General features: G+C 40.1%; 2 protein-coding genes across 2 annotated transcripts; one reads left to right on the top strand and one right to left on the bottom strand.

Moving 5' to 3' along the window:
• Window positions 1-287: 287 nt before the first annotated feature.
• On the bottom strand, window positions 288-752 carry LOC133815214 (secreted RxLR effector protein 161-like). Its single transcript, XM_062248072.1, has one exon. It carries the CDS (start codon window positions 750-752, stop codon window positions 288-290), a length of 465 nt encoding a protein of 154 aa, XP_062104056.1.
• A 12,075-nt stretch (window positions 753-12,827) lies between these two features.
• LOC133815213 (disease resistance protein RGA2-like) lies at window positions 12,828-15,556 on the top strand. Its single transcript, XM_062248071.1, has 2 exons — window positions 12,828-15,349; window positions 15,454-15,556. Exons 1-2 carry the CDS (start codon window positions 12,828-12,830, stop codon window positions 15,554-15,556), a joined length of 2,625 nt encoding a protein of 874 aa, XP_062104055.1.
• Window positions 15,557-24,883: the final 9,327 nt, after the last annotated feature.

The following is a 24,883-nucleotide window of genomic DNA, read 5'->3' as shown; positions in this document are numbered from 1 at the left end:
CATTCAAGGGACCCAAGATCCCTATTTATATGAGCCAAAGTCGGTGGAAATAACCAACTTTTAATTAACTAGAAAATTCTTGTTATTTGTAAATCTAGAAAAGTCAACTTAGTACATGGGATTTTTGGTCTAAGGCCCAATGATAGAAACCACTTCTTACTTCTACACATTTCTCAATTCTTCTAGAAATGTTAAATTCGGTGGTTACTTCAACACTCCCCATCAACCGACTTATCATATTGAGTTGTTCTTTGAGTTTTTGAAATCTTATTGTGTTGAGTCCTTTACTAAACAAGTCTGCTATCTAGTCTTCGCTCTTTACTTTGTGCATCTCTAGCTCCTCTTGCAATACATTTTCTCTTAGAAAATGATAGTGCACCTTCACATGTTCGAGCATGAAAAGCTTGATTTTCTACTAGACGAATAGCATATTGATTATCACAATAAAGTGGCACTGCATTGTCTGTAGATTGGTGTAGATCCTTCATTAGTTTCATTAACCACGTCCTTTCCTGAGCTTCCATTATTTTTACTCTATATTCTACTTCAGTGGTTGATAAGGACACTTTTGGTTGTCTTTTGCTACACCAAGATATAACTCCAGATCCAAGCTTGAATACATATTGAGTTGTTGATGGACGAGTATTGTGATCACTAGCATAATCAACATCGCAGTATCCAACTATGTTAACCTCATCACCATTCTTATATAAGAGACCGTAGTTAATGGTATCTTTGGCATACCTCAACATTCATCGTATTGCTGCCAATGTGCAAGTATACACAATCGTAGACAAGTAATAATAGAGATAAGTAGAGTATCGCCCCACAGAGATTGTTATTAACTACCAATAATTAACTTCCCAATTTTATTTGGCTAATAAAACATTGATTCAAGAATATAAAGAATAGATTCTAGAATTCACAAAACTAACAATTAACAAATACCAGAAACAAATAAAAGCAAAATTAATTCAATGGATGAAAACCTAGGGTATTTAATTTCATCATCAATCTACTTTATTATTTCATCAATACAATTTCCACTATTCTTTCTCTTATCGTGATAGCAGATTTACTAAAGTAATCTATATTTTTATTAAGATACATAAATCTCTCAACCTATATGCGAATTTTCTACATCTCTGTGATAAATTCAAAACATACGACAAGCATTAAGAATATAAATCCTAAAATCTACACAAACCATATAGGTATTCTTGTCCTATATCAAAATCTATGTCTCTTCAACTATATCATATATAACTCCCACCTCTCATATTTTGAATTAAAAATTCACAAGTAATGCAAATAATGATGTCAAATTATTCACATTCATTAAGCACAAAATTGAATGGATCACAATGAAGAAAAAGAAATCATAGAGATTGCATTAACTAATAATAAAGTATAAAGAGACTACATTAAAACCCTAGAAATTAAACTTAGTTCATAATTAGATTCATAACATCCATTGATTCGGAAAAGAACATAAGAAAAATAAATTATAGAAGATGAAAAGAAAGACTCTTGACGAATTCCAATCTTAATCTCTAAGATCCTCTTGATTTCCAGCGACCAGAATTAAATCGCTCAAAATTAAGCTTTTATAGTAAACCTAGAGATTCTATGTGAAAAGACCTTCTTTCCTTTTCCTTGCTTTTTTATGAAAACCGTATGGATTGTAGCGCAGGGGCGCAACTTTATAGTGTAGGGGCATTGTTTCATACTTCCTGGAACTGTGCTCTCTAACTTTGATAGCATAGGGGCGCTATATATTAGCGTTGGGGCACTAATTGTACAGAATCATCGTATTTTGACCATAACTCCCTCAATATAACTCCGTATTAAATGATTTGAAAAGCTATGGAAATATAAGAGAAAAATCTACAACTTATATTTCTAGAATTTTTTCCAGAAAGTGAAGAAATCAAGGTCAAAATTCGGCTTAAAGTTTCAAATTTGCGTTACAGAGCATAAACAACGCATGTTGAGCATCTTCAATGTAGTATTTTCCACACATAATGTCTTGAAACTTCACATTCAACACTAAATCCATCTTATTCATCATATTTAACATGTTTCTTCTCATTTCACTCATATTATGTACTTGACCATTAAAACTTGAAACAAGAAGAAAACAAGCGTAAATATGCACAAAACAATCCTAAATAACTAAAAACATAACCTAAAACAATCTCTAAAACAAACCTAAAATGAACCTAACACCGACTTACTACGCCAACTGCATACGTGATATCTGGTCAAGTCAATGTTAGATAAACTAGACTACCAACCACCTGTCGATACATTGCTTCATCTTGCAAGTCCTTCTCTTCATGCGCACATAGCTTTATATTAACTTCCATAGGTGTTGAGATGGGCCTGCACTCGAGCATTCAAAACTTTTGCAACAAGTCCCTTGCATAATTTTGTTGACAAAGAAATAGACCCTCCTTAGTTTGATCAACTTCTAATCCAAGGAACTGTTTCAATTCTCCAGTTCCTTCATCTGAAAGAAAATTATCATGTTCTCCTTTGTTTGGAAAATTTATGCTTCATCATTGCCAGTGATAATGAGATCATCAACTGTAATGTCCCAAATTACCTAATAAGGCTTAGGGCCTTGATTAGGGGGCCATGATGGAAAATTATGGAAATTATGTGATTATGTGATATAAATGTGTATCATTATATGATTATGTGAGTTATAATATAATATGACTTGATATGCATGTTTATGTATATTAAACATGCATGTGGGCCCGTTTCTGATTAAAAAGGGCAATATTCGTAATTTGGCCCGTTGTGGGTATATTTGGCATATATGAGATATATGTGTGAGACCACATCATTATGTAGATATATTTGGGTTACTCGGCACGAGACGATCCTAGGGAACAAGCTAGTGGGAAAGTCACAACGAGACCAATACTTGACTTGAAGTGAGTTAAGGGGTATTTTTGGTATTTAGTACATCACCAGGACCGGTTAATGGGGAAATTATTTCGTAATTATTTGAGGATATTAAAAATTAACGAGAATTGTGAGACGTTAATTATGATTAACAGGATAAGTGGAAAAAGACAAATTTTCCCTTGGGGGCATAAGGACACAAGCCAAGGGCAAGGGGTATTTTAGTCAATTCCAGCCTAAGAAGAGATATACTTAGCCTTACTATCAGCAGTAGGAACCCAAAACAGAGCAGCTCTCCGTCTCTCTTTCTCTCACACTCAGGTTCTCTCTTTCTCCCTATCTTGGTTTGGATTTTTTAGGAAATTAATGGAAAACTTAAGCTTGGATTGAAAGCTTGTGTAATGCCCCAAATTTCCTAATAAGGGTTAGGACCTTGATTAGGAGGCTGGGAAGGCCATACTTGATTTATTATGATATTAAATAATCATATGCATGTTTATGTGAATTATATTATGATATAATGATAAATGCATGCATATGGGTGTATTTATAAGTATAAGGGCATTTTGGTAATTTGGCCCATTGAGGGCGTATTTCGTGCATGTGGGTGAGTTATGAATGGTACCACATTATATGTGGATCTGTTCGAGCCTTTCGGCATGAGACGATCATGGAATACAAGTGTTCGGTCTGGTCATAACGGGTTTAAGTTCGGGGCTTGGGTGAGTCTCGGGGTGGTTTTAATTATTAGAGCATTACCGGGAATTAAAGGGTAATGGGATATAATTTATTGGTGTTTGAGAATATTGATAATAGCGGGAATTGGAGGGTGTTAATTATGATTAACGAAATAGGTGCGAAAGGGCAGTTTTTCCCTTGGTGGCTGTTAAGGTTTTATTTTAGACTTAAGGGAATTTAGGTATTTTCACCCTAAAGGTTTTGTTCATCCATTTAAACTTAGAAAGCTGTAGAAACCTTGTCCAAAAACAGAGCACCAAAATCACCTTCTCCCTTACCTCTTTTTCCTTCTTTTTCTCTTTGAATTTTCAAGTTTGTTTGAGGAATCAAGCCAAGGAACCAAGCTAGGGCTATGCTCCACCATTGAAGAGGGTGTTTTGCTGAGATTGAAGTGAGTTTTTAGCCATTAGAACTCTTGGTCTTGCTCTGTTTTCTTAGTTAAGTTTTAGCTAGTTTTTGAGTGGAAAAGTTGGGAATTGATTGGAGTTTTGGCTAGGGTTCTTGTGGTTGTGATGCTTGGGGCATGTGAGGATATTTTTTGGGTTCATTTGGGACTTAATTTGATGTTTGGAAGCTTTTGGTTTGGGTTAGATATGGTGGAATCAAAGGAAGGATTTTCTGGGCAGTTGTTGGCTGAAGGTAGCGCTACCTGCAGAGGAGGTTGGGCGGTTTTGGTTCTATCTTGAGCGCTGGGGCACTAGGAGGGTAGCGCAGTAGCGCTACCCTGTTTCTTCAGAACCCTGTTTTGAGTGTTTTTTAAGGGTTTTTAGCTCGGGGTTTCAATCCTTAAGGCCGAGGATCGAATCTACTCACCGTGTGGGCATGTTTCGAGGTCCCGAGAGTGGGGTTTAGGTCAAGACCCTATCTTGGTTGATTTTTATTAATCGGATATTGTTTTTGGTTATGACTAGGTGACCGCTAAAGGATTAAGGATCGATCGTTCTCAAGGGTCGTTCTTCTTCTAATTCTCGCTCGAACCAGAGGTAAGAAAACTGCACCCTATGTATATGTGACATGCATGGTTATTCTTGATGCATGTTGGATGTTTAAATGTAATGCACGAGAAACATGTGATTAGGACATGCTATGTATACTGAATATGATATTGTTCAGAGCTTGAGTCTCTGTGTCTATGCATGATCCTAATTGTACTAGTAATTGTTAAGTAAGCATGATGAATGCCATGTATTCGAATATTTGTCATATCATATATGTTTGGTGGCATTGCTTACTTGTGTATGGTACTGATTACTCAGGGACGGCACTGGTCGCGTATCACTGACCTAAGAGTCAGAAACGGCATAAGCGTCCTGAACGCAGGGCCGAATGAAGATTAGATCTAATCGATATCAGCATTGAATGACTCATATGGGGTATTAATGCTGGACCGACCCTATGGTCGATGAAACTTATAAGTGCTTGGCTAGTCTAAGACTAGTTACTCAGAGCCAAGGCCTAAGTGACTGCTTGTCACATGGCTAGGGAACAGAGTTCCATGGTTATGACTTTATGGTCATGATGAAGGTTATGTTGGTGACTATTTCACCAGATACCTATCCTATTTAAGCTAGTGAAAGGATCACTTATCTATTCGATAGGGTTATGCTGGTGACTATTTCACCAGATACCTATCTTGTTTAAGCTAGTGAAAGGATCACTTATTTATAAAGGGAACGGAACCCACCTTAGTGACTGTACCATTGTCACCCTCCTATTTGGGGTTAAAATCCATGGATGACTATTATGGTCATTGGTTGATGTGTTATACTCAACATTACGTGGATTTTCTTGCCTGCTGGAATAGGGCTATATTTGCTAGGCGTGTGCCTTATGATTTGATGACATTTTATTACTGTTCATGAGCATATTAAGTTTTCTTGCTGGTCTTCAGCTCACGGGTGCTATGTGGTGCAGGTAAAGGCAAAAGAAAGCTGGACCATCCTTGAGCTGGAGAGCTTAGGTGACGATGTGTACATATGCGGCTGCTCGACCGCCATGGCCGAGGGTTGAAAGAGGAACTAGGGTTAAACCCTGTTTTTGCCGCTTAGATCGGCCTATTGTAAATATTTTCTTGTAATAGACTCTAAAATTATATTTTTGGGATCCCCATGTATACAGTAAACGTTCTAATGAAACGTTACATCTTAACCAAAATTTTTAATCCCTAAACTGCTAATCATACTTAGTTACACGATTTTGGCCAAATGACTCGATTAGCGAGTTTAGCACTGGTTACAAGGCACACTGTAACGGTCCCTGGAGTTTGGGGCGTTTCAGCTTGCTTTGGGGCTCGATTAGTTGCAGATAGGAGGACATAATCACAGCTGAGGTAAGCTTCAATTCTTGTTTTAAGTGAGTTCTGCCCTATTTTTATAGTGCTCTTGAGCTTGAAGCTCAAGGCCTTGGATTAGAGATTTGGTTGAGGTTTTGATTGAAGTTAAACTTGGGTTTTGATGGTGTTAATGTTTGGGGAGTTTGAATTATGGTTTTGGGAATTGATTGGGATGATTTTTTTTTGGGTGAAATTGGCTGAGGAAAACAGGGAAAATTATTGGTTTGCGGGGTCGCATTGTGGCCCATGTGGACCCATGGCGCAGAGGCGGTTCTATCTGGAAGGCATGTCGCGGCCTGTGTCCTGAATTTCAGAAAGGGGGTTTTCTGTCTGGGAGGCATGCAGTGGCCCTTAGGAGCAAGTCGCAGCCCGCCTTGGCGACTTTGGCCACCTTAGGGTTTTAATGACGGGAATTCAAAATTAAGGGCTCGGGATCGATCCTACTACCCAGTTTAGTAGGATTCGACATCCCGGAGGCTAGGAATCGGTCCAGAAGCCTTTATTCACTCGTTTTTTTACAGGATTCTATACTTGGTTGTGACTAGGTTATCGCTAGGGGCTCAGAACCGAGATCGTGCTCAAGGGTCGTTCATTGGTTACCTATTCTTGGACTAAAGGTAAGAAAATTGCACCTGGTATGTGATACATGTGATTATGACTTGGCCTGAATTGTTGAACAGGAACATGATTAGGGCATGAACGCCTGAGAATGTGCTTGATTATGACTATGCTTGTGATTATTGATTTAAGCATGTTGAATGCTTTTTATTTGGATATTTTATATATGATATATGTTGGTCTGCATTATCTAATTGAGAAAGGCTTGACTTATCAGTCAAGGACGACAATAGCGCTAAGCGCTAATCGTAAAGCATTGACTTATCACTCAAGGATGACAATAGCGTTGAGCGCTGGTCGTAAAGCATTAACTTATCAGTAAAGGGCGACAATAGCCCGTTGAGCACTGGTCGTTATGGTTATGCTTAACCAAAAGCGCATCATACGCTTGACGGACCTATTGGTCGTGAGAAAACTAGAGTGTCGGGTACGCTAGGCCAGCTCCAAGGCTGGTTATACAAATGATAGGGCAATGGGCCCCGGGTGACTTATTAGTCCCATATTCTAGGGCTAGGCCCCAACATTGACTTATTAGTCAAGGACGAACTTAGCACGCTGAGTGCTGGTCGTAAAGCATTGACTTATTAGTCAAGGATGGCCTTAGCACGCTGAGTTCGTAAAGAATTGACTTATTATTCAAGGACGGCCTTATCACACTGAGTGCTAGTCGTAAAGTATTGACTTATTAGTCAAGGATGGAAATAGCGTGCTGAGTGCTGGTCCTAATGGTTATGCCTAATCAGGAGTGTGATATATGCTTGATCGACCTATTGGTCATGGAAAACTCAGCGCCAATTATGCTGGGCTAGCTCCAAGGCTTATTATATAGAGGATAGGGAAAAGGGCCTCGGGGTGACTTATCAGTCCCATATCCTAGGGCGTAGAACCTCAGTATGATTTATTAATCATGTATTTTGGACATTGGGCCCCAATATGATTTACTAATCATTTATCTTGGGCTATTGTCCCCATATGACATTGTAGTCATTTATATGGACGGTATGCATGCATGAGTAGGGTTATTACTGCTAGGCATGCTTATTTGGATTTGGTAACATGTTATTTACTAGTTATGAGCATGTTTAAGTTTTCTTGCTGAGCCTTGGCTCACGGATGCTTTGTGGTGCAGGTAAAAGGAAAAGAAAACTGGATCATCCTTGAGTTGGAGAGCTTATGTGACGATGTGTACATATGCGGTTGCTCGACCACCACAGCCGAGTGTTTAAAGACGAACTAGGTTCAAACCCTATTTTGCTGCTTAAGTCGGTAGGTTATAACTTTTTCGTAGTAGTTAACCTTTTAAATATATTTTGGGATTGCACGTATGAAGTAAACGTTTTAATTAAACGATGGTACCTTTGATCAAGATTTTTAACCCTAAACTGTTAATGACGTTTAATTACAAGGTTTTGACCAAATGACTCATTTAGCGAGTTTAGCACTATGTAAAATAGATAGTGTAACGGTCCCTAAGTAGTAGGGCGTTACATCAACATATACCAGAACAACTACAATCTTTGCTTCCTTTAATTTAACGAAGAAGCTTGAATCTGCATGTGCAATGACATATCAACTCTCCATTAAGAACTCAACAATCTTGCCATACCATCCCCTTGGAGCCTGTTTCAATCTATAATGCACCTTTTTCAGTTTACAAACATAATCAGTATGAGCTTTATCCTCAAAGCATGTATATTTCTCAATCTACTTCTCCATGTAAAAAGGCGTTCTTCACATTCATCTGCCATAGTCTCTAGTCTTTACATGCTGCAAGCGCCACCAGGACTCATACTGTTGTAATCTTGGAAACTAGGCTGAACGTCTCATCATAGTCTAGACCATATTGTTGAGAGAATCCTCAAGATACTAACCGAGATTTATATCTCTCAATCTAACCATCAGGATGAGATTTTACCTTGTTGTACCCATTTGCAGGAAATGGGTTTTACTTCATTCGGCTTTGGCACCAGCTCCCAAGTTTGATTCTTCTCCAGAGCACTTATCTCTTCCTTCATGGCTTCTATCCACTTGATATTCTTTGACACTCTTCATATGTATCAAATTCTCTTAACTTTCTTTTTTCCGGCTACAACAACATTGGCATACTTGGGATTTGATTTCGTGCTCTTGTCGATCTTTGAGGCTGCGGGGTTACTACTTCTGGTTGACTATTACTTGCATCATCTCTTTGATGCACTCGTGTTTTCCAGGGACTCTATATTTCCTCTTTGTTGTCCTCCTCACTTTGTTCTTCTTATTCCATTTCTAGAGTCGAATGTAGCTCAACAATTTGCTCGCCCATTTTCTTCTGCAAATTGTCTTCTATTTCTTTGGAATTTGGCAACTCTTCCTTTTGTGGTGACCACACCATGATAAGGCTTCATCGAATACCACATTATTTGACATATAACATTTTCCATTTGTAGGGTTGCAACACTTCCACCCTTTCCTTTAGCTATCATGTCCTGCGAAGATACACTGAATTGCCTTCTTGTCAAATATTCTATATAGGTGACTTGGCACGAACACATAGCATACACAACCAAACACTCGAAAGTGACTTACTGCAAGTTTACAACCCCACAGTTTCTCAAAGGGTGAAATGAACCCTAACTTTTCTTAGGGAAGTCTATTGATCACATGAATTGTTGTCTTCATATCGACAGCCCAAAATCTTTCTGGAACATTTTTAGCATGTAGCATACTTTGACATGTTTTTGTAAGATGTCGATTCATCCTCTCAGCTACTTCATTATGTTGTGGTGTTTTTGTACATGTGAATTGATGGTGTATGCGACACTATTGTAAGTACTGATAAAATTCATTTAATGTGTATTCACCACCATTGTCTTTTCGCAGACATTGAATTTTCTTTCCAACTTCTCATTCGATTATTTTTTTGAACTCTTTAAATTTTGAAAAAGTTTCAAAATTGTCTTTTATAAAGAACATCTACATGTACCGTGAGAAGTCTTCAATGTACCGCATGCCACTGATTAATGGTTGTTTGACTCGCCCGAATATGTCAAAATGGACTAGCTCCAATGGTTTTTTAGCTTTGAAATTTGAGTCTTCATACAGTAGCTGATTCACCTTACTGTATTGGCAACCAGCATATACAATATTTGTTCTAACCTCAAGTTGGGGAAGACCCTTCAACATAGACTTCTTTAGCATCACCTTGAGTTTATGATAGCTGACGTGTCGTAGCCTTGCATGGCACAAATCTGTTATTTCATTCTTTCGAGTTTTGTCCACATAAGCTGACTCTGCTGACATTACATAGACAAACTATAAACATTGCCCTTTCATCGTCTGTGTTCCAGAGATCTTAAGGTCTTGATATATCTTTACATCATGAGGAGTGAATAAGACATGATGGTCTAATGTCGTAAGTTGTGCCACTGATAGTAAGTGTTTCTTCATTCTAGGTACATGGTAGACATCCTGGAGTTGCATTTCCTTTGAATTAAATCATGGCACAATTTTGTTTTTATTGATATGGGCAATCGATAATCTTGAATTGTTGGCTGTCACTACCACACGACCACCTTTGTACTCGATCACATTTTGCAACTTCTCTTCATCTCTTGTCATATGGTTTGAGCAACCAGAGTCCACTATCCAAACATTATTGTAGTCGATTTGTCCAGGAATAGCAATTTCCAATGCTAATTATTATTCCTCCATAGCAAAAGATACTTTTGTGTCCCATTCTTCATCACTTGCCCGTTCTGCATTTGACATGACTGCATTGCCATATGTTGTTTTCTTCTTGGACCAATAATTTTTACCAATGTGGCCCTTCTTCACATATTTGTAGCTTACCATCATATTTATTTTTGTACTTAAATTGGCCACCTCGATTGTCTTGCTTTTGGGCTCCCCTGTTTGGGAGCTTCCATGATGACCATCTTTGTCATCATATCTTCTAGAACCTCTGCTAGAACTTGGTCGAGATCGACCTTTCTCATTACTACTAAAGAGTGCTTCTTCATCACTCTTTATCAAGACTTCAGATATTTGCTTAGCCAACGCTTCTTGGTCAACTAACAAGTTTTCTAATTCAATAAGAGAAGGTTGGGTTAGCCAGCCTTGTATTGCGGCAATAATGCTTCTATATTAAGCTCTTAATCAATAAATAATTATTTTTTAATTCTGGAGTCTGACATACCAGCAGTAGAGTCTAATGCAAATATTTCACGACAAATAAATTTTATATCGGTAAAGTATTAACTGATCGTCATGTCACATTGTGTGATAGAGAGAAGCTCATTCTCTAGAAGCTGCAATCTTGCATCATTCTTCTTTCTGAATAATGATGTGAAAGTATCACATGCCTCCTTCGGTGTCTTCGATTTCCTGGTGTGTTCCAACATTTCTTCTTTGATTGTTGTCCGAATAGCAAACAATGTTTTTCCAGCTCTAATCTTCCATTTCTTTAGAGCAATTGCACCTCTGGTTGTGTGACCTCATTGCCTTTAATGATCTCCCACAACTCTTGGCCTTGGAGATATGCCCCCATATGCAACAATCACATGTTGTAATTTTGACAGTTAAGTTTCTTGATTCTACTGACTACTTAAAGGTCACCAATGGTGGCTTGACCAATATTGTATATTTTCCAAGCAAGCTTGATTTTGACTACAAGATTTATAATACTAAACCACACACGATCTCTCAAAGAAACTGAACAAACAACTCTAATGAAACTCTTTTAGTGACAACCATATGTTGTAATTTTGATAGTTAAGTTTCTTGATTCCACTAATTTATTTTTTATTTTAATTAAACTAGATTTTAAATATATTTTTTCGTTTTAAAAATATTTTTTAATTATTTTTTATATTTTAATTACATTTTGAAACTAAATGATTCTATGAAAAATAAAATAGAAAAAAAACAATATAATCATGTTATGAACCCTCAATTTATATACAACCATCTTTGTAGAATGTCACGTTTTGAGCGTAATCAAGTATTATTTATTTTTATTTAGTTTTTCTATTTTTTAAATCATATAGTAATTTAAAATTTAAAATATTGTTTAAAATATAAAAAAACTACATGTTATTTGACTTTACAATTAAAAAATGTATTCGAAAACTATTTGAACTAAAATAAAAAATGAATTTGCAGTTAAAGTACCTAAACTTTGAGTTTACTTACACATAAATATCAAAACTTTATTTATTTTGGCGATGAAAGTACCAAAATGCGGACTAACCTTTAATGACATATCACTATTAACTAGTCAAAAATCAAACTTAACCATTTGCACTGAAATACAAGAAAAAAATAACATTATGGAACTTTAACCGCAAAAAAAATTCTGATACATTACTGTTAAAAAAATTGACATTTTAACAACAAATATCTCTTACAAATATTATGTCAAATATAATATTAATTTATTTTAAAAAAAAAATTGCACTACATTTATATGATCATTGAAGATGGGTATTACTTTTCTAAGGTACCATGTTATGAATGGCATGTTATTGTAGTATTGGTGCTTATAACACCGATTAGTCTAGGTTATATTGTAATCGTTGCTTAGAGCATCCCAAAACTTGTGGCCATACAGGTGGCTTGACCATATTTCTCAAACAAAACAAATGTCATGTTGTGACAATTGAGATTTCCACTTGGTTGCCACTCTCAAGCAATTAATAATATTTTATCCTGAATTTATGTACTTTTAGCAACCTCTTCGCTGCCCTTTTTTTGTGGGGTATTTCTTGGAAGTTGCCCTTTTAAATAAAAAAAAATTAAATTTTTTTGCACGTAGTATTATGGTCATGATTGACAATTATATATATGACAAGCCAGCTACCATATTCCATAGTTATTAATAATTTATTTAACTGCCAATTAATAAAGTCAACTTGTTTAACTAAATTTTGAGAAGCTACTTACGTACATTTCAACTTGTATAGAAAGAGATAAATTAATTAACATCAGATTTGAATCATGTTATTAAGTGGTGTTCGACTAGCAACATGGGATCACAGTGGGTCATAATGGTGGCCTGGTAGGAGATAATTTAATAATGAATCGTTCTGTCATTATTTGGATCAAATCAATACATGAAATTTTCTCTTGATAATCTTTGGTTCGTCGATCTTAAGTCTGCTGTTGCTTAATTTGGAACACAATTAAATACCTTTGTTCATCGCAGCAAAGTACAATAAGCTAGAACTTCCAGTCGGGACAGGATAACATGGCTTGTTTTTCCGAAGAAATTGCCTCAGCTATTTTGAAACCATGCCTAAAACTAATTTGGAAGACCTGCTATGAAGAGATAGAGCAAAATCTGATCAATCCCATTTGCAGATTTGGTACAGCAACCGCAGAGCTGGAGGCTATTCTCTCCGATGTTGAAGGAATGGTGAGAGAGGCGGAGGACGTGCAGCTCCAGAACATTCTCGAATACCTGGAGTCTCCAAGAAATACACGTGTGATGAGGGATTGGTTTCCGAAGCTCAAACGATTCTACTACGACGTGGATGATTTGGTCGATATGTGGAGAACTGCCAATCTCATGTCACAGATTGAGAATGAAGCCGCTTCGAACAGGGTGTGCTGCCTTACTCCCTGCTCTACGTTTCACCGTCTCAGTCTACATCGACAAATCATTTTTGCTATGAAAGGCCTCGATGGGAACTTTCAGACATTTATGTCGGGTGCAGATACAAGGGCGCCCAATTTAGACTCAATTAGAGAATCCATTGAGCGTTTGAAGCCAACTACATCCTCCTTGGATGCCACTGCTGTGTATGGTCGAGACGACGAGAAGAAAATTTTGATAAGGACGTTGACTCAAAATGGAAATCGTGTCGATACAACAATTTCTATTTGGGGAATGGGTGGAGTGGGCAAAACTACTCTTGCCCGTGATGTATTCATCGACAGGAGTGTTACAGAGTATTTTAATGAGAAGATTTGGGTTTCTGCTACGTACAGATTTGACTTGAGTGCAACATTAAGAGCTATTATGGAAGCTCTACGACAAGAAGCTGATTTTTTTGAACAAGAAAATTCACGAAATGCATTTATCAGAAACGTAGGTGGAAAAAGATTGCTTCTTGTTTTAGATGATCTACGCCTACGGAGCAGTGATTTGAGCCAATGGAATCAACTAAAAAGAACTTTTATGAATAGCAACCCATCAAGTAGAATTTTGGTGACAACGCAAAATTACGAGGTGGCTCAAATGGTTGGAGCAGGCAACGATAGCATGATTCACCTTGAGTTGCTGTCTGAAATTGACTGTTGGTCCATAATAAATCCGGTTGCCTCTGAAATTCACGGCGAATTAAGAGACATTCGTACAGAATTCAATCGCAAATGCAACGGTTTGCCTCTTGTTGCAAGCATTTTGGAGAACAGGTTGCGCGGCCAAACAACTACACAAGAATGGGAGAGAGTTTTGCAAAGTGAAATAGGCGGTCTTGACCAGACAAAAGCGTTTGTCCCATTTTTGCTCAACTATTATGGTTTGACTCGTCCTCAAAAGCTTTGTTTCTCTTATTGTTCAATTTTTCCGAGAAGCTACGAGATTGAAAGTGAAGATTTAGTGGAGCTGTGGATGTCGCAAGGTTATTTCAACAATGCTGCTGAGGAAGAAGGGGTCAATTGTTTTAATGATCTAGCAAAGCGATGTCTGTTTCAATATTGTACAAGAGATTACGTTGGAAACAACATAAAGTGCAAGATGCATGTGTTGGTGTATGAGTTTGTACAATTCCTCACAAACCATGAACGTGTTAAGCGAAATAGCACTTTGTTTTTGGAAACATCGGATACCGTACTTCCGAGATCATTGAAGAGGAGAAAGAAATTGCGGACACTCTTTGCTGTGCGAAGAATAGATCAAACAAATCCTCCTGCTCCGCCTAATCTTCTGAATTGTGATGTATTGGTAAAGCTTACCTGTCTTAGGACATTAAACTTGAGCCACTGCAACATTGAGAAACTACCAGAGAAGCTTGGAAACTTGGTGCATCTCCGATATCTCAATTTATCTGGTAATCCTTTGAGATCATTACCCAATGCACTGTGCTATTTGCTTAATTTGCAAACTTTGCGACTGAAAGGATGCATTAATCTAGAAATGCTACCAGAAAAGATAGGAAAACTGGCCTCAAACTTCCGTCATTTGTATATTGAAGGTTGCCAGAGGTTGATGACATTGCCCAAAGAGATTAGGAAACTAACACGCCTTCGGACGCTGGATGTTTTCGTTGTACCTTCTCCTGAGAATGTACAAAACTACGAGGTATTGATGCTTGAGGATTTGAACCAGTTAACAAGTATTCAAGGGAGTATTCATATATATCGGTGCGGGAACCTTGAAAATGCAACTGATCTTCCTCAGACGATCGAATCTCCACACCCATTAAGAGATATGGACTTTGTCAGTTTGAAGTTAAATTTTGAAGACAGCAAAATCGGGAGAATTGGAGACCACACCGATATACTCAATTCCTTGCAACCACATGTACGGTTGATGTCTTTAGAGATAAGAGGGTGCAAAGGCTTCCAGTACCCGGATTGGATAAACTTGCTGACTTGTTTGACAAGTGTTGTACTATATGGCTGCGAAAATTGGAATACATTGCCTCCGTTGGGGGATTTACGATCACTTGTGTCACTTAGAATAGATAACATGACTGGAGTGGAAAATGTGGATCTTTGGTTCTTGGGAATGGCGAATAACAGGGGAGAGATATCATTTCCAATGTTGAAAGAACTTCATTTTAGTTGCTTGACTAGCTGGACAACTTGGGCAAGTCCCCAACTCAACACTGAAGTGATGCCATGCCTTGTTTCTTTGCAACTTTCAGATTGTGTAAACCTAACAGAATTGCCAGGGTTCCTCCGAAGACTGACCCAACTGCAGCATTTAACCATCAACCGTTGTACGATTGTCAGCCAACGTTGCCTTGAAGACCCAAGAAGGGATTGGCCCAAGATTTCTCACGTCCCTAACATCCAAATCGATGGAGTAACACCACATCCGTCGGCGCAAGAAATAGTCAGAGCACCAACGCCACCGGTCGCGGACCCCGATGAAGTAGCAATCAGACCAAATATGCTGGCAAGATTACGATCAATTAGACTTATTTATTCTCCTGCTATAATTTTTTCTTTTCTACTTTTTGTTTTTGTATCGTCACAAAGTAGATCGATAATGTTAGTGTTATCCACTTTATTATAGATTTATAGGTATGGGAGAAATGAAGTCGGCATACTATATATATGGTTAAAGAAGGGGAGCAGCGGTGGGGGCTTCTAATTCAAACATGTTTTTTTTTCTAGATATGTTTCGTGTTATTTAGCAGAAAACTTATGTTAATGCTTAAAACAAATTAATTGCATGCGTACTGAGGATTTTATTCATTATACATCATAAATACTATCTTTGGCTTATATCCCAGATGCAAATGATTAATATTGATAAAATGATGTTGCAAAAGGTTTCCAATACCGGAATAAAAATTATCATTCTAAAAATAAAATAAAAAGCTTATATTATAATAACCGAAATTATTAGTTTTCTTGGTTTTTTATTTTTTTTTCTATTAATTTTAATGAAATATTTTTATATTTAACATAATATTCATATATTTAATGGTAGATTATAAACATCACTTAAGCTTAAATAAAATTAAATAATTAAATAAATTATAATAAGATATTTTTTAATAATAATTATTTAAAAATAATAAAACCATATATTTTATAACTTAAATAAAATTTAATTAAACTTAAACTTAATATTATATTAAACATAAAATATATAATAGTTTATTTTTTATCAAGTGATTGAAACTCTTTTTCTTCATCAAATTCACCAAAGGATATTGTGAAATACATTAGAAACTTAAAAAAGTTGATGCATGTATACTATTGTCTACACTGTGACTTTTTCTATTCTTATTTTATTTCTATTATTAATTTTTTTAATATTATTGTATTTTATATATATATGTCATGTAGTCATTTAAATATATATCTATGTCAACGTTGTGTTTAGATGTCATATATCTAGAAATTATAGATATAAATATTTATATATACTATAGAACTATAATTAATTCTATTATATATTTTTTTTAAAAACAGTGAACTAGTGATAAGTACTGAATTTGTCTATTAAAAATATTATGCATTTGATTATTTATTTATATATGTTGAAGTATTTTATTTTGTGTTTTTAGGATTTTCAAGACATTTGGATGAAAAAGAATGAATTTGGGATGTTTTACAAGTAATGGTTAAACTCATAATTATAAGTCTGAAACTTCACACTTGATTTTGATAATTTTCCAATACTCTTTTGGAAATCTTTCAAGAAATATAAGTATTAGATCCTTTTCTTAGCTTTCTACAGCTTTTTGAATCGTCCAAATCCGAGTTATATCGAGGAAGTTGTGGTTAAAATACCGTCAGTAGCTGCAGTTGAAGAAAATAAAAAAACGAAAAAATTGCTATGGCCGCGACCTGGGGAACAAAACGTAGTGGTCGTGGCCTGCAATGTCCCAGGCCATGGCCAAATCCCGATTTTCTAGAAAATATATGTTCTAGTGGCCGCGGCCGGCGATCGATTTTTCCTTAAATTTCAATTTTTAAATGTAACTTTTGATGGACTATAAAAGGGATTAGGGCTAACTTTGAATACAACTTTGGATTGTGAATTTTAGAGGCTAGAGTAGTAGAGGAGGAGAAAAGACATCAGCATAAACATTCTTCAATCTAGTTTTTCTTTCTTCTCCAAACTATTTTATTTTCATTGAATATATGTATATGAATATGATTATGGAGTAGTTTCCTTTATAGTTGAGGGTTATTTCAAAACCCTAGACATGAGATCTTGTATACATTGATGAATTTTATTCCTTCTATTCTCTTATATTAAATTGCTTCTATTTTTCTATTTGAATGTTATGAATCTTGTAAAATCTTTTTTAGATGATCACTAATTAGGGTTTTACATTGTTCTATTACCATCTTAGGATTTCTATTCACCTAATAGTTTATGTTGACGCGGTTCTTCGCCAACAGGTAATTAAGAAAAGAAGAGAAATGGATTAGTGCTTAGGTTGAACTAAAATAGATGAATGATCTTAGAAATGAAATGGTGACTCAAAATACGTTTTTTTAAGTGGTTCAAAGGTTAAAATCCTTCTACTCCACTAGTCAGTATTATTGCTGTATACTGGGTATTTGATTACAGGGTATTTCTTACAATATAGAATCCAACCCCTTATAACTCCCAGGGTCCCCATATTTATAGGAGAAGGCACCTGGGAGTTGGTAAGAAGGTCATCCCGTGACCTTCTTACCAATCATGTCAACTCTATGGCATTCATGATTAATTCTTAAACCTGACACATAAGTGTGGTCAAATCAATAAGTAAGGGGATAATGGGTCGCACGGCCCAAACCAGTCGTGGATGTTTGAATACGCACGTTTCTGCTACGTGTCCGAGAATTCAGGGGTATATCAGACACGTGATGTCTGATATATGCACATTTATCTTGCGTGATTGACTTTATAAAAGGTCACAGCCTCCAACTCCAGCTCGTACAATGAGCTGGAAGCTTCCCTCGACCTGTGGTCCTCAGAGCCTAGGCCCAGTCCTTAAGCAAACTTGGCGAACCCTTAGGTTATCTCGAGCTAAGGAGGCAGGACCTTATGACGGCAGCTCCGGTCTTGGGGATGTCCACGTGGTAGTCATGATTAGGCCGTATCTCAGCTCGCTAATCAGCCCATGGGAAAATCAGGGCGTACATCTGCCCCCCAAGCCTCTGCTCGTGGTACACGACGTCGTGTAGGGCCACAGTAGGGGCTTTTAGGCTTCCCCATGAACTCTTCATATTCCACATTCTACACAGGCGCCGAATACGTGGAACATCGTGATTGGTGACGGTACATCTTCCGAGAACCGCATTTAATGGCCTAGCCTATGCCCAGCCGTCGTTTCGTCTTTCGAGTGGAGGGTCTTGGATCCCACATCAGGGCAATCCAACGGCCCTCTTCACGTGACCCTTCACGCATATAAAAGGGGTGTCGTAGTTCCAGGACTTAGGCAATATGTAGAAGAATCTAGCCCAGAACCAGAGTCGAATCCAGAACTTGCGCCAGCTCGGGAAATAATCGACTTAGATTCTCTCGCAGGAGCTCCGGGGCCGATGGTCGTAACCATAGGTTCTTCTTCTAGCTCGGGGGGTAGGATCCCTTTTAGTATATATATATACTTGAATTACCTTTTCCCCCTTTGTTTTTGAATGGCTGCTAACTTGTGTACTAACCATATCTTTGTTTTGACAGAAGAGATGTCTTAGCCCAGAGGGAGTCTGCGAGCTGCGTTCGCCAGGGGGAATCCCTCAGCGGGGGCCTCTCGGCCCAAAATGAAGAAGCCCCGGACTTTCAAGAAAACCGCCGGGACCCCAACCAAGTCTCCTGCAAAGGAGAAAGAGCAGCCCCCTGCCGCTCAGGTCGTGGGAACTGTTCCTCCTGCTGCAGGGGGGAGCAGCATGCCCCCACCCCCTCCACGAGCTCCGGCCCTCGCCCGGGACATAGAGGCAAAGCTCGGGACTTCGGCAATTTCAACCTCCGAGGTGCGCATCTCGGTTGACCCCCAGTACTTGGAGAAGATTCCAGAGGCCTTCCGGGGGACGATGTATGAGTCGGCGAACTACGCCGTCAGCCACATCTACAAGTTCAACGAGAAGGAGCTCAGGGCCATCGAAACCAGGAGCCCGGTGGGCTTGCTGGAGTCTTCACTGGGCATGGCCCTAACGGTAAGCTAACCTCAACCTTTTATGGTTTTTGATTATTACACCTTGCCCTGTTTTTCCTTTCTCCCTTCTCCTTTTTTTTTCTAAGGCATGTGCCTCTCCGTTTTCGCAGAGCGCCGTTGCCCTTCACCGGAGCATCGCCAGGACCAAAGCTCAGCTCGAGGAGATGAGGAGCAAGCACCAGGCGGTTGTGGCCAACCACCAGACCTCCTTGCAGGCGGCTAAGGATGCCCTGGCGGCCGCGCAGGCTGAGCTGAAAGAGGCCCGTCCCAAGCTACAAGAGCTCGAGACCACCAAAGTCGCCCTCGCCGCCTCGCGGGCCGACCTAGTCACTGCGAAGGCCGAGGCCGAGCAGGCAACTTCAGGCACCGCTATGGAGGACATGTTCTACCATTGTTGGGCCTATAATCAGGACGCTGACTTCTCCTTATTGGCAGTGGACGTCTGGGAGCCCTTGCTGGAGAAGTTCAAAGCTCGCCTCGAGAAAGAAGCACCTTTCGAGGCCGAGGAAGTCTCCGGCGCAGCTGAGCATGGCGAGACAGTGACCTCCAAGGGGCCAACTGGTGGAACCTAGGGTCTTTCCATTCTGTCCCCACTCTTTTTTTCTTTTTTTTTGTAACCTTTGCATGAGGTGTTCCCACCTCGAGACAATTAATTTTTACCTTTGAATTGATTAACTCCCTTTTGCCTCTGCGCATTTCAGTTACAATTTTTTCAAAAACTTAGTTCGCGTTAACTTTCATCAATATCCCGTGCTCTTTAGGAAGAACAACGATCAATAGATTTAAATCAACTTCTAAGTTTTTTGACCTGGTCATATCTAGGAACTTAATTTGAAAACTTAGTCCGTGTTAATTTTTATCAATATCTCGTGCTCTTTAGGAAGAACAACGATCAATAGATTTAAATAAACTTCTAAGTTTTTTGACCTAGTCATATCCAGGAACTTAATTTGAAAACTTAGTTCGTGTTAATTTTTATCAATATCTCGTGCTCTTTAGGAAGAACAACGATCAATAGATTTAAATCAACTTCTAAGTTTTTTGACCTGGTCATATCCAAGAACTTAATTTGAAAACTTAGTTCGTGTTAATTTTTATCAATATCTCGTGCTCTTTAGGAAGAACAATGATAAATAGATTTAAATCAACTTCTAAGTTTTTTGACCTGGTTATATCCAGGATAGGACTTAGTTCGCGTTAATCCTTATCAATATCTCGCGTTTTTTAAGAAAAACAACGATCAATCGATATGAATCAACTTCTAAGTCATTAAGGCGACCTGGTTATATCTAGGTACCATATGCCCCCCAAGTAACTGGGAAAGGGTCTTTCGTGGTTACTTTAGATTACACTTGAAAACATGTACAAACATAGACAAAAAGTTAATTCTCATTGCTTAATACATAAAAAATGGCCTTTCAGGCCTTACAAGTGAATCATTGATAATATCTCTTCAAATGGATGGCGTTTCAAGTTCGTGGGACTGCCCCTCCATCTAGCCGAGCTAATTTATAAGTTCCTTCTCTAATGACCTCGATCACTTGATATGGCCCTTCCCAGTTCGGTCCCAAGACTCCATCTTTGGGATTCTTTCCGGCCAAGAAAACTCTTCTGAGGACCAGGTCGCCAACGCTAAAGGCGCGATTTTTGACTTTTGAGTTGAAATAGCAAGTGATCTTCTGCTGATAATGTGCGAGCTGGAGCTGCGAATCTTCTCGTCTTTCATCAATCAAGTCTAAAGAGGTACAAAGAAGCTCGTGGTTGCGATCCTGGTCATATGACTGGACCCTATGCGAAAGCACCTTAATCTCCACAGGGAGGACTGCCTCACTCCCAAAGGTTAAGGAAAAAGGAGTATGACCTGTAGGAGTCCAATGCGAGGTCCGGTATGCCCAGAGAACCTGGGGGAGCTGTTCTGGCTAGACCCCCTTCGCTTCGTCTAGTCTCTTCTTGAGGCTCACCTTTAACATCTTGTTGACAGCCTCGACCTGGCCATTCGCCTGAGGATAGGCCACAGAGGAGAAACTTTTCACAATTTTGTACCTCTCACAAAAATCGGTTCTGTCAAACTGAGTCCCATTGTCGAAAACAATCTTCTTGGGCAGCCCGAATCGGTAGATAATGTTCTTAACCACGAAGTCAAGGACTTTTTTGGAAGTTATCGTTGCCAAAGGTTCTGCCTCAGCCCACTTCGTAAAGTAGTCGATGGCCACCACAGCATAACGGACCCCGCCTTTTCCAGCAGGGAGGGCGCCAACCAAGTTGATCCCCCAAACTGCAAACGGCCATGGGGAAGAGATCATCTTCAGCTCGACTGGGGGAGCTCGGGAAACTGTGGCGAATCGCTGGCACTTGTCACACTTCTTCACGTATGAGATCGAGTCATTGGACAGAGTTGGCTAGTAATAACCTTGCCTCAAGACCTTTAAGCCCAAGCTTTGCCCCCCAGTGTGATCTCCGCAAAAACCCTCATGCACTTCCTGCAGGATGGCCTTTGCTTCGTCTGGAAGAACACATCGTAGGAGAGGTAGGGAGTGCCCACGTCGGTATAACACCCCATCTACTATAGTATACCTGGGAGCTTGATACAGAACTCGCCGCACATCATTACGCCCTTCAGGTAGCTTTCCCTCGACGAGATACTCAAGGATGGGGGTCATCCAGGTCAGCCTAGCGTCGATCATCTCGACCTCCGTCCTGACTTCTTCTATACTTGGTTTCTCCAAGAATTCTACTGGCACTAACCCCATGGTCTCCGTCTCCCCGGAGGTGGCGAGCTTGGCAAGAGCGTCGGCGTTAGTGTTCTGCTCCCGAGGTATCTGCTCGATCGAGCCTCGCCCAAATGCGAATAGCTCAACCTTTACCTTTGCTAGATAGGCGGCCATCTTGGGTCCTCGTGCTTGATACTCGCCCAGAACCTGGTTCACCATGAGCTGGGAGTCACTGAAGCACTGGACGGAGCTCGCCTTCAGCTCCTGGGCTATCCTTAGCTCGGCCAGCAAAGCTTCGTATTCGGCCTCGTTGTTGGAGGCCTTGAATCCGAACCTCAGCGCCGAGTGGAATCTATGTCCTTCAGGGGATATCAAAATGATTCCAGCTCCGGAGCCGTTCTCGTTGGATGAACCATCCACGAATATCCTCCACGATGCCTGGGCCGAGGCGACCTGGGGTGAGTCTTCTGCTGGATCCTCCCGGAATCCTATGCACTCGGCTACAAAATCAGCCAGGGCCTGACTCTTTATAGCAGTTCGCGGAGTGTACAGAATCTCGAACTGGCTGAGTTTGATTGCCCACTTTAACAAGCGTCTCGATGCTTCAGGTTTTTGCAAAACCTGCCTTAAAGGCTGATCGGTCATGAAGTGCATTGAGTGGGACTGGAAGTACGGCCTGAGCTTTCGCGAGGCCGTGATAAGGCAGAACGCCAATTTCTCCATCAACGGGTACCGGGATTCATCTTCGAGAAGTCTCTTGCTGATGTAATAGACTGGCTTCTGAATCTGGTCTTCTTCCCGGACCAATACGGCACTGGCTGCATCCTCCGTGACAGCCAAGTAGAGAAAAAGAGGCTCTCCTGCTTTTGGTTTGGATAGTACGGGTGGCTTAGCCAGATGTGCCTTCAGGACGAGGAAAGCGCTTTCGCACTCTTCTGTCCACTCGAACTTCTTATTTCCTCGGAGCAGGTTGTAGAATGGAAAACACTTATCGGTGGACTTGGAAATAAACCGATTGAGGGCTGCCACTCTTCCTGTCAGGCCTTGGACATCTTTGCGTGACCTGGGTGAGGGAAACTCGAGCAATGATCTGATCTTGTCGGGGTTTGCCTCAATTCCTCGGGTATTGACGATGAAACCCAGGAATTTTCCCGATGCGACTCCAAAAGTGCACTTCTGTGGATTTAGCCTCATGCCATACTCCTGTAGTATCTTGAAGCATTCCCCCAGGTCGGAAACATGGTTATCGGCAGTCTTTGACTTGACTAGCATTTCATCAACGTACACTTCCATGTTTTTTCCGATCTGGTCTGCGAACATTCTATTCAATAACCTTTGATACGTAGCTCTGGCGTTCTTCAGCCCGAAGGGCATGACCTTGTAACAATAAACATTAGTCGGGGTCATGAAACTGGTGTGCTCCTGGTCCGCCGGATTCATGGCGATCTAATTGTAGCCTGAGTACGCGTCCATAAAGGACATGAGCTCGTGCCCCGCCGTGGCATCCATCAACTGGTCAATCCTCGGCAATGGAAAACAATCCTTGGGGCAGGCTTTATTCAGGTCGAAGAAGTCGATGCAGGTCTGCCATTTCCCGTTAGGTTTCGGGACCAGCACGGGGTTGGCGACCCAAATTGGAAACTTGGCTTCACGGATAAAGCCGCATTTTTTGAGCCGGGCTACTTTTTCCTCTAAGGCTTCAGCCCGGGTTGTTCTTAGGCGTCTCTGCTTCTGGGACTTTGCAGGAACGCTTTTATCCAGATGAAGTGTGTGCATGATGACACTCGGGCTGATTCCCACCATGTCCTCGTGTGACCACGCAAACACATCCAGGTTATCCCGCAGAAATCTGATCAGCTCCACCTTCCTCTCGCTGCAGAGGTTTTTTCCGAGCTTGACTATCCGTGATGGTTTCTGCGGATCAATGTTTACTTCCTCCAGCTCCTCAATAGCTTGGAGCTCGGATCTATCCTCGCCTATTTGGGGGTCAATATCCTCACTTAAGACGATATTTTCCCCTTCGGCTCTTTGAGGTTTTTCAATCTCAGGACCAGACAAGGGGTCTCGAGATTCCTCTTCACCACTTTGGATGGCCATTGCAGCTGCCCGAGTTTCGATTTTCCCTTCATGGAAATGTTGTAGCATTCCCTGGCAGCGAGCTGATCGCCACGGATAGTGCATACTCCCGTGGAGGTAGGAAACTTCATCGCAAGGTGGCGAATGGACGTGGCGGCCTCAAAGGCTATGAGCGTGGGCCGTCCCAAAATTGCGTTGTACGCAGCGGAGTCGATGACCACGAACTCGAGCAGTTTGGAGACTGTCCGAGATCCTTCCCCCAGGGTGATCACCAGCTCGATAGTCCTTATAGTCGCTGATCCTTCTCCCAAAAAACCATATAACATCATGGAGGTCGCCTTCAGCTCGGCAACAGTCAAACCCTTCTTCTCTAATGTGGACCGGAATAGGAGGTTCACCGAGCTCCCATTGTCGATCAGCACCCTCCTAACCCTCTGATTAGCGAGCTGAACTACTGCGACCAGAGAGTCATTGTGCGGGAACTGGACATGGCCCACATCTTCTTCTGTAAAAATGATCGGTTGCTTCTCCAATCATTGCTGCTTTGGCAGGCGCTGCTCCGGGACGAACTCTACTCCATTGTGCGCCTTAAGTTCGTTCACGTACCTCTTCTGGGCACCCCTGCTCATGCCAGCCATATGTGGACCTCTAGAGATGGTGGATATCTCCCCTCCTATCAC

This window comes from Humulus lupulus, chromosome 2 (genome assembly GCF_963169125.1).
Source record: "Humulus lupulus chromosome 2, drHumLupu1.1, whole genome shotgun sequence".
NCBI lineage: Eukaryota > Viridiplantae > Streptophyta > Magnoliopsida > Rosales > Cannabaceae > Humulus > Humulus lupulus.
The sequence above is the reverse complement of the archived record's forward strand: the minus strand, read 5'-3'. Positions and strand labels throughout refer to the sequence as shown.